Here is a 19,543-nt window from a genome sequence, read left to right as displayed (position 1 = left end):
ATGGGGGCCTTGGGAGAAGAGACTTACTGTGGCCTGAGGACACTGATGGGGGCTTCAGGAGAGGACTTACTGTGTCCTGAGAACACTGATGGGGGCCTTGGGAGAGGAGACTTATTACTGTGGCCTGAGGACACTGATGGGGGCCTTGGGAGAGGAGACTTACTGTGGCCTGAGAACACTGATGGGGGCCTCAGGAGAGGGCTCACTGCAGGGAGGCCAAAGGCCTGAGAACAGCAATGGGGGCTTCAGGTATCATCTGCTCCCATCCATCAGAGTGCTCAGGGCAGCAGGTCCTGAGTAAGTTCTAGATCCAGGGGCCTGGAATCAAGACTCACCCACTCACTGACACAGGCAATTCACATACTTCTCTGGCCCAAAACAGGACCATTTCAGAAGAACCAAAAAATGGTTCATGTCTGCCTAAGTCCTCAAAACAAAGGTCACAAGGAAGCAGGGGCCGTGCATGGAAAACTGTGAATGGACCAGGCCCAGAAAGGCCCCATCAGCCAACAGGGGAGTGAGGAGAGGGGAGGGTCTTCACTGGGAGAACTGTGTTCAGATCCACTTACCAAGCAGTGTCACCCCTTATTTCTCTGGGCCCGAGTTTCACAGACAAGTGCTCTAATACAAAATAAAGCTTACACATAACATTAGCAGGCCGTAGTTTTGTCATCTGTGAATGCAAACATCTTTCTATAATGACCCTCCCTCCGCTTACAGAGCAGTAGTTGGGGAAGTACTTTGTTTATTTTCAGAAGTCTGAGCTCGTTGCTGAGGATGACTAGGGTAGGGACTTTCTCCTGGTGTGGAAACTTCCTTTACTGATGCAGATCAGTAACTAATCAGCCAGCCCCTTTTCGAGTTGCTGGGGGTGGCCCTGAAATGACTGGTCCAGAGTCACACAGCTGGGACGTGTCTCAGGCTTTCCTGGCTTGGAAGACAGCTCTGTGTCTACTGTCATTCTCTATAGGAAGGGCTAGATTTGGGGTTTGAGGACCCCACTCCCCACTTCTCATCTGGGTGACCTGGAGTAAGTCACTCACATCTGAGAAGTGAGGGGGCTGGACCACAGGGTCTCTGAGCTCCCTTCCAGCCCCAGGACTATGAACGTCCCATTCACCACCACATAGGCCAGGGAGAAAGGGCGGTGAGGACCTAGGCATCCATTCTGGAACACTCAGTGCCCTGGGCCCAAACAACCAGAATGCTTAGCATTTCCATTTCCTCCAATTAAACCCCTCCAGGGTCCATTAGGTAGCAGTTTGGGAAATGACCCTGGAGCGGTCCTCCCCTTCCTCCCTACCTAGCTTCTGCTGGAACACTCAGAATCCATACGGGATGCATTCCCCACTGGTGACCTCCCCAGGACTCTTGGGAAACAAAAAGAAGACCAGCCCCACTCCCTGACATCACCCTGTGGGAGAGGAAGAAGCTTCCAGCCAAGCCAGTTATCAGAGGAACCAGGTCCTTCCTGCCCCAGCAGCAAGCAGGCTGACCCCCTCTGCTCAGGCCAGGTCAGCCTCCCTCCCTGCCCCCCAAGTCCTCTCCTCATCCCTGAGCAAGCTTGGAGGGAATTTCATGGATCCCGTGGCCCATAACCAGGCCTCCCCCGAGTGGGCCTCATCCCTTCTCCTAATTCTGCCCTCTGGGACCAAGCAGAAAAGCTTAATGGCTCCTTCCACCAGCACTTGAAGACTGGACTGGCCTCCTGTCCCACCTATGTATGTCCTGGGTAAACACCCCCAGCTCCTCAGGCCCATTCCTACAGCAAAGACTCAAGGCCGTGCTCTTCCTGGGTGCTTCCTCTGGACACTGTCCTGCTCTGATCCCAGAATCGGGGAGGAGGGAGCCTTGGAGCCAACTCATACTACCAAGTCTCTTATTTTAATTAGATCTGATTTCATTTTCAGATCCCAACCCCATTATTTTTACAGTTATCAGTCAGTCGACAAACATGCCCTCCAGCAGCTCCCAGTCTGGGGGTGGAGGTGGGGGGGACGAAATTCTAGTGAATGGGCACAAACCCACACAGCATGCAGGAAGCATCAGAGTAGAATTTGAACCCAGGTCCTGACTCCAAATCCAGTCCTCTTTCCATTAAAGCAGGCTGCAATCAACATCCCTTCTAAAATAAGGGGCAAGGGTTGACCACAGTTCTCCACTCATGGTCTGATAGGGAGGGGCTAATTACTTCTCTGGTCCTGAACATCCGTCCACTCGGGCACTGAATATTTGCTAACTACCTATTACAGGCAAGGAAGGGGCTGTGCTGGGTGACACAATGGTCCCTGCCCTCCTGAAGCCCACAATCTAGGAAGCATCTTCCCTACTGTGTCAACTTGCTGTATTTTTGTCATTTTCCTTTAAAAAAATCCCCCCCGAATTCTTTTGGAGCACATCAAACAAGGCAAGCTTGGGGGGCATGATGGTGTAGGATTTGAAGTTAAGGGACCAGGATTCGAATCCCAGCTCTGTCACCTGCTGCCCAGGTGATCTTGGCCAAGTCACTTCTCAATGACTGGTTTTCCATTATTTGGGTCTTACCCTTTGTGGAATGAAAAATAACAATTCAGACTCACTATTTTTGAAGTTCGTTCTTCAATGTTTTTAGAAGTTGGGAAAATATTCAATTGGATATTCTCTAAGCTTGGGTGTGTGGCTCCCCCTGCCCATCTCTGTTTCTTTCTCTCTCCCTCCTTCTCTCCCTTCTTCCCTCTCCATTTTCATTCTCTCATTCTCTCCTTCTATAATAAGGTATGACTCTCTGGGGAGGAGAGATCAGAAGGATATATTTGGAAATGAAAGTGATATCAAAATGAAAGCTATCCATACAAATCTTTTAAAAAGAAAAAGTCATTAAATTTCAGATTACCCAGAGGAAAATGATGTAGTAGTTTATCCCCATCACTTTCAATTAGAATTGAATTCTGGACCAGAGAGAATTGCTGTTGAGGGTTTTAAGTGCATGGAATGTCTGCATTTTAATTTCATTGTAATGAACGTTTTCCTATTTTAAAAAAAAGGGTAGGAGGGATGTTGAGGTCCCTTCTCTGGCTCTAAACCCAGGCTCCTTCGTCCTAGAGGGAGGGTGAGAGCAGGCGGCCTCAGCGACACTGGGAAAGAGAGGGAGACACAAACTTTTCAAGTCAAGGCAGAGAGACAAGATGTGTCTCTAACATTCAGTCAATAATCTCCCCAATTGTTTGCTGTTAACCATCAGGGATGTGCTGAAGCACAAAGCAAGCTGAGAGGGGGCAAAGATCCCCTCTAAGATTAAATGGAGGGAGGAAAGAAAAAAGGGGGGGGAAGGGTAAAGGGGAAGGGGGGAAGGGGAGAAAGGAGGGAGGGAAGGAGAAGAAAAGGAAGGAAGAGAGGTAATGAGGGACAGAGGGAAGGAGAGAAGAGGAAGAGGGAGGAGGAGGAGTGTGCCCTGGGTGCAGCACACCTGGGGCACCACATTTCTTGGAGGGCCATCCCCCGGGGAGCACAGGCAGAAGGAAGAAGAGGCTGCAGGTCAGAGTGGCCCAGGCAGCGGGCCCTTTTCACAGCCTGGAATTCTCTCCCTCCTCACAGTGCTCTCTTCAAATCCCTAATTTCCTCAGCTTCCTCCATCACACATCAGAATAAAATCGCACAACAGAATAAAAATCACTTAGACTTTATGTAGTCTGGGTCCTGATGTAATTAATATACGGTAAGAGTTCTCTGTAAGCCTTACAGGGTCATAGAAATGCCAGGATGAGGATGAGGATGGTGCATTTATTTGCATGCTGTGCCTGGCACTTAACAGACCCTTAAGGAATGCTTGTACAACCAAACAATTCCAGTTGTCTCCTTGGAAAGAAGGGAGGGAAGGGGCAAAGATTGGGCTGGGGTTTTAACTGAGGAAAATCCAGAGCCCTTTCCTTGGAGAGCTGAATGGAAACCGCCTATAGTAAGGGGCTCTGGACTCCTGAACAGGAGAACACACCCAGGACACCTCCATTTAAGAAAAAGCTTCCTAACCAGGGGATCCACCCAATTAGGATGGTGTTTCTGAGGTGGGGGTGAGTCCCCTGCCCCTAGAGGGCTTCAGGCAGAGGCTAGATGGTCGTTTGTCCGGGATTCTGCCGTAGGGTCACGTTTGAAGGGATGGCCTCCAAGGCCCTTCCAGCTGTGATTCTGAGGGTCTCTGAGGCAGAGGGACTTCAGGCAACTGTCTGTGAGATGGGCACAGGATGTGTGGGAGCAGATCACGATCATCCCCCCTGAGAACTCTCCTCATCCCACCCCCCAAACCATGGGTCCAATGTTGTCTCAGACCACCAGGCCAGCAAAAAGCCTTCAGAGAAACCGTCCTTTTCTCCCCTTTCCTCCCCTGCCCCAGGAAGGGGCAGGAACTGAAGTTAGAGGTCACAAGGAGAGCAGTCTCAAAGTGGGACAGGCTGTCAAAGGAAGTGGTGAGCTCCCCACCAGCCAGAGGTCACCAAGAAGAATCTAGAAGACCACATCTGAGGGCTGTGGGACAGGGGATTAGTTTTCAGGTCCAGGTTAGACTAGGTGTCTACTGAGGTCCCTCCAAACTCTCAGAATCTGGGCATTCTGAAAAGGGTCTGAGAGCTAACAATCTAACCCCCAAACACCAGTCAGCTAATCCCAAAGGAGGTCAGACAATGCAAGGAGGCAGCAGGGTAGGTCTGGGAACTGGGTCTTGGGAACCAACGCTCAGATGAGAAACTCTCTTTACCAACATAGCTGCCTAGGGGCACTGAGAGGCCCAGGGTCACCCAGCCCAGATATGTCCAAGGCCGGGATCTCACCTGAGACCAGGCCTCCCTGGCTCCAAGGCCACTTCTCTATCGACTGCATAATGAAGAATGCACACTCTGAGAACCAAGAACATTATCTGTGATTAAATAAATTCAGGAGGAAAACAAGCCCACCTAAGGAAAGGGGCTCAGCCCACTGGCCCTCTCTTGGGAAGGCTGAGCAGCGGTCAAAGCCTGTCTACTCCGCTAACCAGGAGAGCAATGAGAAAGGGAAGCAGAGGCAAGAACGCCAGGACATCAAAAGCATAGGGCTAAAAGAGACCTGAGATGTCACTGAGATCAACAACCTCATTTGACAGATAGGGAAACTGAGGGAAAAGATGACCTGCTCAAGGTCATCCAGCTGGAATTCAAACCCAGGTTCTCAGGCGCCAACTCTCTCACTCCTTGGCCCATGGTAGACAGAAGCCCTGAGAGCCAGAAGGGCCTTTGATAGACCATCCAGTTGATGCAGCCCCAGAGGAAATGAGACAGAGGCTTTGGGGCACTCCCACTTCCACCAGAGGAAGAGGGACATTCCTGGAAACAGAGAGAGGAAAAGTCAGAAGGCCAAAGCTCAGAACTCCTGAAACCAGGGGCTGGCATCCTGAGCATGAACAGCCTCAAGACGGCCAAGAAAGTCTCTTAAAAAGGGATGACAGTCACCCAGATCTAGGCCTGGGGGACAACATGGCTTTAGGGACAGAGCACTGCCAGCCAGCTAACAAATTAAGTACCCACTGTACTGTACCAGGCACCATGCCAAGCACCAGGGATACAAAGAAGTCAACAAGCATTTATTAAGCACCTACTGTGTGCCAGGCACCATGCCAAGCACCAGGGGTACAAAGAAGTCAGCAAGCATTTATTAAGCACCTACCATGTGCTGGGCACTATGCCAAGCACTAGGGATAGAAATTGGTCAATAAGCATTTATTAAGCACCTACTCTGTGCCAGGCACCATGCCAAGCACCAGGGGTACAAAGAAGTCAACAAGCATTTATTAAGCACCTACTGTGTGCCGGGCACCATGCCAAGCGCCAAGGGTACAAAGAAGTCAACAAGCATTTATTAAGCACCTACTGTGTGCCAGGCACCATGCTAAGCACCAGGGGTACAAAGAAGTCAACAAGCATTTATTAAGCACCTACTCTGTGCCAGGCACCATGCCAAGCACCAGGGGTACAAAGAAGCCAACAAGCATTTATTAAGCACCTACTGTGTGCCGGGCACCATGCCAAGCACCGAGGACACAAAGAAAGCACAAGACAGTCCCCCAGTGTGGGGAGGACCTGGGTGCCAAGGCCACCTCTCACAGTCTCATGGCTCGTGACCAGTCAAGTCCTTCAGTATCCCTGATGTTTGGTTTCCCCAGCTATAAAATGAGATCATAAGACCAGGACAAGATTCTCAAGCACTACAGACACATCCCTTGTAATTGTGATCACAGATCGAAGGTGAGTCCGCATTCAGAACTTACCTTCCCCCGCTACTTTATCATCATCATCGCTCGATGCCTCCCCAGCAAGCAGATCCCCCTTTCTCCAAGGCTGCCTACATTAATTAAGGCACCCTTTAGTGTTGGTCACAGAGGTCCCAGACCTGAGTTCAAATCCCACCTCAAACACCTGCCACCTAGGTGACCTTGGACAAGTCTGGTGGGAGGGCTTCTCCAGCCTGCTTCAGTCGCCCCCATAGCCATTGGATCAAATTGTTCTCATCTGCCCCTTCCTCTGGGAGTCTTCACGTGCATGGGGCAGACATCTCCCTAACTCACTGATGGACTGGAGGTCTGATGGTTACCCTCACCCTGGCTTAGCCCGTCTGCTAAGACAGTTTTACCTGGGTGTGGCCGCTGCACACTTAACAGCTTCTTGGAACCCCAGGTGAGAGCTGGGTGAAGGTCTGGGGTCAAACTTCTGCCTGACATTCAGCAGCTGCTCAGCCCTAAGTAAATCACTCCTCTCTGGGTCTCAATTCCCTCATCTGTGAAATGGGGCTAATAAGAGAGCAGCACCTTTGCGAGATTCCTGGGAGGACCGGATGAAGCGTCTAGGAGTATGATGGTGACAAAAGCGGGTCCCAGCAAAAGGACCCCAGGGAGCCAAAGCCCTCAGGGACCAGGAGCCCCTCGGGTGGTCAGCCATTTATCTTCCCACTGTCCCGGGACATGCACTGGACACATCCTCACTTCACATCCCACTGAATCACTATCAATCTACTTCATTGATGTATTTATTCTATTAAGCAACCACAGGGTGAGTGAGAAGGAAGAAGAGAAGGAGGAAAAGGAGGAAAAGAAAAAGAAGGAGGAAGGAGAGAAAGAAAAGGAAGAAGAGGAGGAAAAGGAGGAAAAAGAGAGGAGGAAGAGGAGGAAAAGAAATAGGAAGAAGAAAAGAAAAGGAGGAAGAAGAGAAGGAAAAGAAAGAGAAGGAAGAAGAGGAGGAAAAGGAGGAAGAGAAAGTAAAGGAGGAGGGAAAGAGGAGGAAAGGGGAGCAGCAGCAGCGGCGGCGGCAGGGGCAGGAAGAGGCTTCTCAGCAGGAGGCCCAGGAGAAGGATGCACTCAGAGTCCTGGACCGAGGGGCTCCAAGCACTTCCAGGTGCATGTGGGCGGGCACACCTCCGCACGTGGTCAAGTGTCACAGCTACAGTCCAGGAGGGCCAGAGCCAAGGGAAGCAGAGCTAGCAGCAATGAGAGACTGTCCCAAAGTAGACTGAGATGTCCTGAGAGGTCATGGCCTGCAGGGGATGGATTCCTGTCCGGGTCTGGGCAGGATTAGATTGCCCCTGAGGGCCCATGGAGCCCACAGACCCTGATCTGTAAGCCCTAGGATTGCTTGCTCACTCATCAGCACAGACGACTCCGGTCCAGCTGGTCCTTTCTTCCTCCTCCCAGGGCTACCTCTGCCCCTGTGTCATCCGGTCAGACTTAGAGCTGGGCCCTGGAGGCTGTCAGGTCCTTGCCTTTTACTTCAGGGGCCACAAGGCCCCCAAAAGCTGCCGTGATGGTTCCACAATCACTCCCTGGTTCTGAGCCTCTGAAGGCCAGGGCTCTGTCCACTGACCCACTCGGTCAGCCTCTCCAACTAGCCAGAGCTCCAGGTTATTCAGAGACAGACTCTCAGCTCTCTCTCCCACCTGAATTTCCCTTCTGAGATACACTTCTCTCTTTCTATGGTAATCTCCCAAGAGAATGCATGTAGGGCAGCTAGGAGGTGCAGTGAATAGAGCACCAGCCCTGGAGTCAGGAGGACCTGAGTTCAAATCCAGCCTCAGACAATTAACACTTACTAGCTGTGTGCCCTTGGGCAAGTCACTTAACCCCAATTGCCCTCCAAAAAGCAAAAAAACAAAAACAAAGAGAATGCATGTAAGCACCTTGAGGACAGACTGTGTTGTTTCTGTCTTTGAGCAGACATCCACTCAGTAAATGCTAGCTGAATTCACTGAACCCTATTTCCTTCAGGCAATCATGAAATGGGGACTGACCTGGTGAGTCTAACATTTACTATGTGCAGAGCATTATACTAAGAGCTGGCAGGCGCACAAACAGAAAAACATAGAAATAACAGAAAAGTAAGAAGCAGGGAGTAAATCTATACACAGAATCAACACAGCTAAGCAGACAGACGCGTGTCTGAATGGGAAGAGGAGGAGAAAAAGGGATGCAGCTGGGAATAGTAGTCAGAGAAGGCCCCACAGGCAGGAAGATGGGATTCAAGCATTTATTAAACGCCGCCTGTGTGCCAGGCCCTGTACCGGTCTGTGTGACCCTGGGCATCTCCCTAAGACCAGGAAGTTGCAATCTGCAATCATTGGAGGGAATTTCCCTACAAGGAGCTCTCCACCCTGGCTTCCTCCTCCTCCTCCTTCTCATCTGCCTATAGCACTGTTAGGTCTTACAAGGCCCCCTTCCTACTACAACCCTGGCAGATGTACAGGGCAAACATTCCTAATCCCACGTGGCAGATGAGATACTAAAGGCTCAGAGAAAGGTTAAGTGATCTGCCCAGGATCACCCAATGCCTGAGGCAGGAAGTCCAGGGCGTCCTGACTCCAAGTCCGGCCTTTCCCAGGCAGATGGACACACCAGGCCTAGCCAAGAAAGCTTTGGTAGGAGGTGGCCTTTTAGCCAATACTTCTCAAAAGAAGAAGGCTGTGGGTCCACCGACAGAAGGAAGACCATTTAATGACCTGGAGAGAGGCTTGAAGGCAAGCTGGACCACAACAAAGGATGTGGGGAAAGCCTAGGGGAGATATAACAATTAACTGCATAATCACCACCAGCAAATGATTTCTGAAGCCCCTTAGGACAATCTGGGAAAACAGAAAATCATCTTGGAATTTTAGTCAACAAGCAATTTTTCATGGCTCCTGTACACAGTGGATATTTAAGAAATTCTAGGTGAAATGTATCCCACTGCCTGGTGTCACAGGGCTGGACTCTGGCCAAGCCCAGGTCCCTCAAGGAGATGGCTTCTACTTGGGAATAAGACCATCCAAGGTCATCGGAGGAGGCAGAGAAGACTGACACCAGGAAAGGTGTCCAGGAATGGGGGGAATGAGGGGACAGGGCTGGGGAAGGGGTGGGGGGGAGGGGCCTGAGAAGGGGCCAGAGCCCTGGCTAAGATTTGACAGCAACCAATGAAATGTGCTGAGCTTGGGACAGTCCAGTCTGGCAGGGATGGAAAATTCGTGTGACTGCCTCTGACTTCAAAGGGCTGATTGTGAAGCTCGCTTCCCACCATCCTGCTGAAAAGGAGGCACTTTTAGACAGGGACAATCTGCTGCTTTGTTTCCACCGAATGTTACAGAGGAAAGTTCTATTTGGGGAGGGGGGGCAGGCCTTCCCCTCACTGAGAAGTGAAAGACGTTTTTTAAAAAGTGTCGATAATTTATTTTTTCAAGTAGAGATGAAGCAAGACAGGAGACAACATCTGGAAAGAAGGGGCGGCAGGAGGGGATCCAGGCCAAGAGGTCAGCGTTTTAGCCTCGAGTTAACAGAGCCACTGGGGTTGATAGCCTAGGCCAGGGTGGGGAGCCTTCGGGTTTCAGGCCACATGCGGCCTTCTAGATCCTTAAGTGCACCCTTCAGAATGAACCCAATTGGCCAGGGGTGGCCTAGGAGAAGAATCCAGTCAGATGGGTACGTGGGGGGGATCCCCGGCAGCTGGGTGGAGGATGGAGTAGAGAGAGGAAAAGGGAGACTAATGCCATGAGCCCAGGTAAGGAGTTGATAAGCAGGGCTGGTGGCCTTGTCACACAGCCAGTATGTTATCAGAAGCCGAACTTTCGGCTTCAGAAACTGGCTGGGATATCCCCCTGCTGCTGCTACACATTTTACAGGGAAAACTGGGACCCAGAAAGGAGAATGGAGTTTGCAAGAGCTCACTCAGTCTTTGTCTTACTATCCGCCCTCCTGACAAGGGGAGGCTTGAATGTGAACGGGGAGATGACCGTGGAGCCCATGACCGAGCCTTTGGGAATACAAACGCCGAGGGAACAAGAAATGAGCCCAAGAAGGGGTGTCGGGAAGGGGAGCAAAGGAGTCTGGCCGCTGTGGACTTAAAGGGTGGGAAAGGGCGACAAGAAAGAGGAAAAAGAGGCTGGAAGCTGTCTGATGAAGGGGGTGGGGAAGGGTCTGCTGAGCAGGAAGGAAGGAAGCTGAGGAGGCAGGCTGGGGAGGAAGCCCTGACCCCCCACCTGCACAGGGGAGGCACTGGGGAGGTCTGAGAGGGAGAGGAAGGCCGATAACCTCCTCACCATCATGGCCATTGTCACCATGGGTGACAAAGCTCATCTGGCTTCAGGCAAAGCTGTTCTTAGTTCTCCTTGAATATTGTGCAGGGAGATGGGCAGGCATGGACCCCACAGGCTGGCTGGCTGGCTGCTGAAAGGTCCCGTGCCTTCCTCCTCCCCCTCAGGCTTCCCTGGGGCAGCCGCCCACCTCTCTCTAGACTAGCTCATCTTAAATTCCACTACTCCAAACAGCTGGAAATGAGTCCACCACTACCCCCCCTCCAAAAACACAAGAGAGGCAAACATGGGCGGCTGTTTCTGCCAAGTTAAGCTCTGAATTAGCTGCATTCCATTTCATTAAAACAATTACCTGAGAGCTGGCCAAGAATGACACAAAGCTTCCTCCCAGCACCCCTCTCTTCCCTCCTCCCCCCCCAACACACGATGCCGGCTTCCCAAGTCAGTCAACAGAGATCGGGTCCATGACACACACTCCCCGAGGGACCTCACTGGGATAGGTCCCACAATCCCCCACCACGTGGCCGGCCAGGAGATCCTGGGCCCAAAAAACAGGAGGCCTCAGGCAACACCCCATCCCCGCTGGGAGGGCTCAGGGCACTCACCTCTCTGGAGAAGCCGAGGGGGCTGCCTGGGACAGCCTCAGGGTGCTTTCCCAAAGCATGGCTGCCCTGTGCCAGGGAGGCTGAGCTAGCCCTATGGGAGGGTGCCAAGTGGCACAGCTCTGAATCAGCAAAACAGAGTCCCTAGGGACAGGGGCTGGGGGCTGGGAGGGTCAGGTCTCCAGGTCCCAGGCCTCTGGATGGCCTAGCCCGAATTCTCTTTGCGAGCTCCCAGCACTGTGGCCCCTGCCTCCCTCTCACCCCCTGGGGGTGCTCAGCTGGCCCCAGATAAGGCTGAACATGACGTGAAAGGACAGGCATTCCTCCCTCCTCCCCCTCAGCCCAGGCTCTCCCAGGCTCCCTGCCTACAACCAGCCCAGCTCTAGATCACACCAGACTGACCAGCACCAGGGGCAGAGGGCCAGCTCAGAGCCACACATGCCCAGACCAGGGCCCTAGGGAGAAAAAGATCAGCAGCTCTTTGTAGAAGTGCTTTCAAAGCAGTCATATGCATTATCACACTGGAGCCCAGGGCACAAGTATCACTCAGAAGGACCTGAGAGTCCTTCTCAAAAGGACTGGCCTGGATGTCTACACCATCACAGGCAGAGTGTAACCTTGCATGGTGTATGGGCACTGGCCTTGGACTCCTCTGTGAAGGAAGGAGCTGGGCCCAATGAAGCTCTCTCTGTGTGCTTATTATCCGGCTAACTCATCCTGGGAGATCTCAGTCCACATCTTCCCATAAGTTCAACACTGGGGGCTAACGTCCACGGCGATTCAGATCCAGGCCTTTTCGATTCTGAATCCAGCACTCAGCTGATGGACACACATCCTCATAGGAAGGAAGTGTGTGTGTGTGTGTGTGTGTGTGTGTGTGTGTGTGTGTGTTGGGGAAGGAGGGGTGTGCTAACCTCTTGCTGACAGCCTTGGCCCATCCATTCCTATCAACAGCCCGCTTGTCTCCAGGTTTAAGGACATGCACAACATCCCTACTATCTCCCTAACAGGCAGGACAGCAAACCAAACAGGAAAATGGGGTTTCTGGGATTTTCTGGCCCAAAGCTGAAAGGGACCTCAAAGGTCAGTTCATCTAACACTTATATAAATAGGAATCATCTCTTCTCCAACATCACTGACAAGTGGTCGTGAAAGCCTCCAAGGAGAGGGAGCTGCTATCTTCTAAAGGAGCCAATTCCACCCCAGGGAAGAACTCTGTGGCAAAGTTTTTCCTCATATCAGCGGAAATCTGCCTTCCCTGTAACTTCTCCCCCGTCCCCACCCAGGCTGTTAAAGAAGCACCAGAATTTTCTACAAGAATATTTCACAGGATCTAGCTGCATCAATAAACACAGTGCACTCCCCCTCCCTCCCCCATAAGGCAGAGAGAGTAGAGATTACAGGAGGAACGTTTTAATTTCAAAGTGAAACTGTAATTATCTTACATAGACCAATGGTCAGCTGTTAGAGATAAAGGCCATGTAGTCCAATTCTCATCTTCTGAGAAGGAACTGGGTCCGGAAGAGAGGGCGTTAGCTGCCCACAACCACTGAGTGAGCACCAGAGATGGGATCTGAACCCAGGACCATGATCGATCTCCAACTCCCGATCTCTTTCTACTCAATCTACTGCCTTGGGGAGCAGAGAAAGGCCCCCAGAACATTCCTAAGACTCCCTCAGAAGAGCGGAGGGGTCAGTAACACACTGACGTCTGCAGAATGCCTTAAGATAAGATTATCTCACACAATAGGTCTGAGAGCATGATTTCCAGTTTCCTGAGAAAGGCTAAGTACCTCTTTGCCAGGAGAGTTCTTCAAATGTGGCCTCTGCCCAGCGGGAGGGGCATCAGCAGCCTCCAGATGAGGGGCTCCTCATAGACAGAGATGAAAGGGATCCTAGGAGGCATCTACTCCATCCCCTCACTTTACAGGGAGAAAATTAGGACTCAGAGAAGTCACCAGCAGCATGCCCAAGGCCACATGGGTGGTAAGTGATCCAAAATTCCTAGATCCAATCCAAAGTCTTCATTCATGATGGAAGGACCTGAAGCCCAGACAGATCAAGTGATCTGACCAAAGTCAGAGTAGTGAAAAGAGGCAGGATTTGAACCCAAAGTCCTAGGACTCCAAATGCAGAGCTCCTTCCCCTTCCTTTTCCCCCTACCCACATGGTATTTGCTACTGAGCCCCAGAATTCATTTCAATTGAATTCAACTCAAGGAAGCATCTAGTAAGTTCCTGTGGTGTGGGAGATAGGAAATGACCCAGTTCCTGCCCTCAGGGAACGTATATTCTCTCAGGGAAAACATCACATACAAGGTAAGGCAAATGGAAGGTTGGATGTTTGGGGTATAAAGGAAAAATCCTAAGTATTCTGGGAGGGACAGCTGGGTAGCACAGTGGCTAGAGCACAGACCCTGGAATCAGGAGGACCTGAGTTCAAATCTGGCTTCAGACACTAACTAGGTGACCCTGGGCAAGTCACTTTGTTGGGAGCGAAGAGTGCTTAGGCACCAGGTGTCCTAACCACAAAATGTTTCAACGTTTGTTTACAAGAATTCCTCTCCCCGCCCACTTCCTCAAAGAGTATATAAGTCATGTTTACCAGCAATAAAGATCATCATCTTCAGACCTTCAGACCTTAAAACAAACTGGCTTGGTCTCACTCCTTCTTTCCCACCCATTCCTTTGCAGGCTGGGTCCACCTCCGCCCCACGAATAACTTGGTCCCGCAGGATGGGACATCACATTACCTCGACTGCCTCCAAAAAAATTTAAAGTACTCTGGGAAAGTCAGCTCCTGGATTTCAAGGACTCACCCTGGAGCCTAGAAAAGCATGATGGGACTAGGAATAGTTGTCACAGTGTAGACCCCAAAACGAAGCCCCCAGAAGGAACAACCTGAGAGATAAACAAGTTTCCCTTGGAGGCTGAGGGAGAGCTCCCAGCGGGAGGGCCCAGAAGCAGTTCCAGGCTTCTGAAGCAGGGTGGGCACCAAGCTGAGGCAAAGCTTAGGGCATCTCTTTCTGAAGATGGCAACTTAGAACAGTGGGGGTAAGGGAAAGGGCTGGACTTAGAGCCACAGACCCTGGGTTCGAAATCCTGGACCAATGTGAACAAGCCTCTCTGGGCCCATCAAAGCTTACAGTCTACCTCCTGGGTGGAGAACCCCCAGCTTTCAGGTTCCCTACCCCTGGTCTATCCAGAATTGGGAGGGAAGACAAGATCTAGGAAACAGGGCATTTACTCTTCTGGCCTAGATTGTGAGATCTGCAATCCACTCACCTCATGGGCAAATGCAAATTGATGACTTGTTGAGGATGAAAGCATTTATTAAGTGGCTACCAGATGCCTAGGAGACCAGGAGCTCCCAGTCTCAGCTGGAATGTACCTTAGAGATTATCTTATAGATCCCTTCACTTTACAGAGGAGAAATGATCTGCCCGGCCTTAGGCTGGCAGAGAAAATCTCAGAGCCGGGATTTGAACCCAGGACCACAGACCCTAAATCTATTGCCTTATGCACTCAACCATGTTGATCTGCCTTCTCCCCTCTCAGAAAACTAAGGGAAATGGGTATTGTTGTGTGTGGTATAAGCAGAACAGATCTGTAGGTAAACATTTCATGCTCCCTACACACACACAGACACACAGACACACACAAACATACAGTGCTAGAGGGTCTGGTTGACACAAAGGCTCCTTGCCCTCAAGGAGTTTACATTCTTTTATAAGGTACAGACTATATTCTCTTGGGAGGACCCAGGGGAACAAATATTCAATCAAGTCCCCAGCTCTAGGGAGAATCTGGCTCAGTGCCCAAGGGGAGGGCACCAGCCACTCCACTGGCTTGGGCAAGCCACTTCCCCAGACCCAGCAACTGGGTGCCCCCGACCCTGGCCCGACACACAGAGGAGCCACAGACGGACAGCACAAAGTCCAGACTTTCCATGGAAACGGGGAGGTTCCACAGGCCCAGGCTGCCTGAGGCAACTCCCCTGCCCCCCAACAGGACAATAAGGCTCTGTTTTCCAAAGGGTCAGAGCTTCTGGGAAGCTGAAAGTCGAAAGATCCAGATTGTTGAGGCTAGTGGGCAATGCCAACAGCTGGCTTGCCCCCCCCCCCCAGCAGGAGCCTGGGGAGAGCTCAGAGGGGGTTAGAGCTGAGACCACTGTGTCCCCTAAAGGCCATTTCCTGGGTGTAGTCCCTAGGGCAGGCATCTCATGGGGAACAAACCATTCATCAGCCTCCACACCCCCTTCCCCTTAGTCACACAGGGGATGGGAGGGCACTAGAGTCATTGACTAGAGACAGGGAGCCAGGCCAGACACCCATCAGTCTCCTAGACAGCAGATCATACATAAGATCACAGAGCGCTGGGACAGAGAACCTGGGAGGCCATAATAATCATCATCATAGCTAGCGTTTATATATAAGGTCTGCAGAAGCACATTATATGTGTTATCTCACGGGATCTTGGGTTGTACAAAAACCCTGTGAAGTTGATGTGGTAATAATAGATATCACTACAATCATAAGGCTATCCCAACCCTCTCATTTTACAGATAAGGATACTGAGGCAGGCCCTTTGCAACCAGCTCGTATGGCCACTCAGAACTGAGGATGGTCAGAAATGCCATCAGAGTACGGAATCTCGATCCAGGAAAGCCCAGCCAGGACTGTCAGCCAAAGGAACACCTCCAATTAGCAAGAAAAGCCACCGGCAACACTGGGCTGAGGGAGAAGGATGAAGGCAGGACAGGACAGGGCAGGGCAGGGCAGGGCAGGGCCAGGCGCTCTGTTTACGTTCTCTGCCCAACCAAGGGAAGAGTTATAAATTTGTTACTTATTAAACAACACATGGCCAGTCAGTCTGTCACAGGCTCCAGGGAGGGAACGGTTCTCCAATTATTTTCCAAAAACAAAAGTCTGGCTGCAAAACCCCACCCCCCACCCTACTCCCCTACCCCCCAGCCCAGTCAGCCAAAAAGAAAAAAGAGGGCTCATAAGCTCTCTAATGGGGCTCCCAGCTGAAAGCACTCTGGGGAGGAAAAAAATAAAAACAGGAGACCAGGGCCATTACTGTATCCCTCCTCAGAAAAACAGCTGACAGCCAACTCTGGGAGCAGTGAGCCAGAAAGCAGAGGGGCTGAGACCCAGAGGCCAGGCAAATTCCTCTGCCCTCCCTCAGCCACCATCAAGCGCCTCGGGCCCAGGAGCCAGGCGTGGCCCACTGGCTCCTGGGAGCACAGCTGCACCCTGATCCAGGCCACGGAAACACGATGTCCCCCCTGCTCCAACCTGTTCCATCTCTCCTTTCAAGGAGTAACAGTTCCTTCTCCCTACATGGAGGAGGAGGAGGAAGCGTTTGAGGGCAGGCATCCAGGATCTCAGCTCCAAACTCCAGTCCCCTGAGAACAGCACAGAGAAACAGCCTGGGAGCCTCTGGGAGGGTCGCAGGAGACAATGCAAGAGGTCACAGCTCTAAAACTGGAGAAGACCTTGGAGGAATCATGTCCAAACCCCCCCCCCCCCACACACACACACACCTTTCTGACAGATGAGGAAACTGAGGCCCAGAGTGTGGCAGTAACACACACAAGCAGTAACCTTCAGAGAAGTTCAACCCAGGCCCTCTGACTCCAGAGGCAATGTTCTTTCTCACTGAGCCGAGCTCTTAGAGGTGATATTAAGTGCCTACTGAGCGCCAGAGCTGTACCAGGAGCAGGAGATACAAAAACAAGACAGTCCCTACCCTCAAGGAGCTCACTCTCCACTGGGGGCAGGGGGGAGGGGAGGAACACAGATAAGGAATCTAAAAACTTACCCAGCTAAGTGAACAGAAAGTATATGGAAAATAAAACCAGATATTTCAAAGAGGCCACATTCAGAACCAGAGAAGGCACCAGGAGACCCCCTATGTGGCAGGTGGCCCCTGAACTGGCACTGGTTAAGCCCCCAGGATTTAGTGCAGTGCCTGGCACACAGCAGGTGTTTAATAAATGTCTGCTGGATTGATTCATTTGGAGTGGTGTCTGGGATGAAGGGAGGGTTTCTTGTGAGGCAGAGATGAGGTGTAATCCTTCCCAGCTGCCGGTGCCCAGGGACTTGAAGAGATGACAGAAAGGGCAAGAAGGCACCTCAGAGGCCAGTCCTCCACTTACAGATGAGGAAACTGAGGCCCAGAGTGGTCAAGTCACTTGCCCAAAGCCAGAGAGGGAGGAAGCCTCAGGCGGTGAAATCTGCACCCAAACAAGTCTTCTGACTTCCAGCTCTGGTCATTCCCCTCCCCAGGTCACAAATTGTTTAGATGAGGTTCCCGAGGCATTCCCATTTTTAACGGAAAAATACCTGCCCAGAACGGAGCACGCTGAACCAGCCCCCAAGACCTCGGCTTGGCAGGCGTTCCCGCGGCACAGACAGCCCCGGGCTACTCCGCCGCTCAGGCTCCCCGGAAGGCGCCCAGGGAAGGGTCAGGGAGGCACTCCTCCCCTCCTCTGCCTGGGGCACTCCTGTGCCTGCCCACAGCCCGCTGGGCACTGGAGGAGGCCCATCTGTCCGGTCTGCCCAGCACATCCCGAGAGCAGAGCCGTCCAGACACCCGGGTCCACACACGCACACTCTCCTCCCTCCTCCCTCGCTCTACTCAGACAAGCAGCAGCGAACTTTTCCTTCCTCCGGCTCCCCCCGTCTCCCCGTCCTGGGGAAGGAGGGATCCCTCCGAGGCATGAATGAGTGCTCGCCCCCCCGCGGAGGCAGCCGGCTTCCAGGGCCAGAGGGGAGGCTGCCCTCCTGGGGGTCGGACTGTCCCGAGCCAGGGCGAGGGGCGCGGCGGCCCCGGGACACCTCGTCAGTTTCACGGGGAAACAAACACGGGCTGGGACCCATCCCCGTGCAAAGTCGCGGACCCTCGGGACCCTCGGGGTGATCTCATCCAACCTGCGCGCAAGCACCCCTCGTGCCCGGACCTCAGCCCCCAGCCTCAGGTGGGAGTGCGGGGGGGGGCTCCCCGGCTCTCCCTTCCCGGACCCAGCCTCCACTGCCCAGGATTGGGGGGTGGGGAGGCGGGTGCAGGAGCGGGGGGGCTCAGTAAGAGAAGGGCTGGGGGCTGGCCCGCCGGGCCCCCAGACCCCGGCGCCGGACGGTGCTGGGGGGAGGATCTCAAAGCTGGTTAGAAGTGCCGGGGGGGGGGGTTGCCAGCTGCCCCCCAGCCCAGGGGGTCCCCAACCGCGCCCAGTGGGGCGATGGCGGCGGGGGGGAGGGTGCGGGGGCCCCGGTCCCGCGTGGGCCCGGGCACTCACCGAGGTCGTCCATGGCCGGGCCGCTCTCCCCGCGCTCGCCACGCTCGCCCCGCTCTCTCGCGCTCTCTCCGCCCCGCAACTTTTCCGCCGCCGCGGCGAGCTCGGCCCGGAGCGCGCCCGCGCCCCCGCGAGTCCTCCCGCGCGCGCACGCCCCGGCACCGCCCCCCTGCGCGCGCGCCGAGCCCGGCGGAGGAGGGGCCTGCGTGGGCGCTCCCGCCGCGGGCCCGCGGGCCCCGGGCGCCCCCTGCCGGAGCCTTCCCGCAGCGGCGCCTCCGCGCGTGGGGCCGCCCCCCGCCGAGACCGGCCCTGGCCCTGCGCGCACCCGCCGCGTGGGGCGCCCCTTAGAGAGGGCCCTCCTCCTCCCACGTGGGAGCTGCCGCAACACCCACCCCTGTCCCTGCTTCCCACGCGGAGCCCCCTATCACGTGTGGCCCCCCATCGTGTGGGAGCCCCCTGAACACTGACCCCTGTCCGTGCTTCCCACGCGGTAGTCCCCTATCACATAGGAGCCCCCCGTCGTCGGGGCCCCCCACCGTGAGCTGCAGGATGCTTGGCCCTTTACTCAACACTCCACGGGCGCCCCCCACAGAGATTGTCCCCCTGTCCCGCACACGCCCTGTTAGTGCTCTCTAGACGCCCTCCCCACGTCCCCACGCAAGCCTTGGGACCCAGGCTTCCCCAGGCACCCATCACACGGGAGTCCCCAGATACCCCCACCACGGGGACGCTTTGTCCTCCCAGTCATTCCACGTGGAGGTCCCGACACCCCACGCAGGTCCCCATCCAAACCACAGGAGCCGCCCAGATGCCGTGGGGAGCACCCTCTTCTAGCACACACCCCCATACACAGCCCCCTATCCCACACATAGGAAACAGGAGCCAGCCCAATCAACCCACCCGTGCCCATGCCCACACACCCATGGGAAACCACTTCAGAAACATGCACGGGTCCCTCCCACAGATGTTCCATCCCCTTTCCACAATGTGGGTGCCCCTCAGGGACACACCTTATGCACATTGTATGGGAGCCCCCGTCCACACTGTACTCTGCCTCCAAACGTATAGACACCCTGTGTGAGTCCTCCCACTCCCTTGCA

The 19,543-nt window shown here is 53.6% G+C and overlaps 1 protein-coding gene across 1 annotated transcript in view; it reads right to left on the bottom strand.

Moving 5' to 3' along the window:
- Nucleotides 1–18,579, bottom strand: part of PXN (paxillin) — a 52,290-nt gene extending 33,711 nt beyond the window's left edge. Inside the window, 1 exon segment of the mRNA XM_069081845.1 lies at nt 18,447–18,579. Coding sequence (XP_068937946.1) covers nt 18,447–18,459 — 13 coding nt within the window. The 5' untranslated portion in view covers nt 18,460–18,579.
- Nucleotides 18,580–19,543: the final 964 nt, after the last annotated feature.

Source organism: Petaurus breviceps, unplaced genomic scaffold (genome assembly GCF_028583685.1).
Source record: "Petaurus breviceps papuanus isolate PSGF00001 unplaced genomic scaffold, PetGlider_PUasm1.0 99, whole genome shotgun sequence".
Lineage (NCBI taxonomy): Eukaryota > Metazoa > Chordata > Mammalia > Diprotodontia > Petauridae > Petaurus > Petaurus breviceps.
This window is presented reverse-complemented; position numbering and strand designations above follow the sequence as displayed.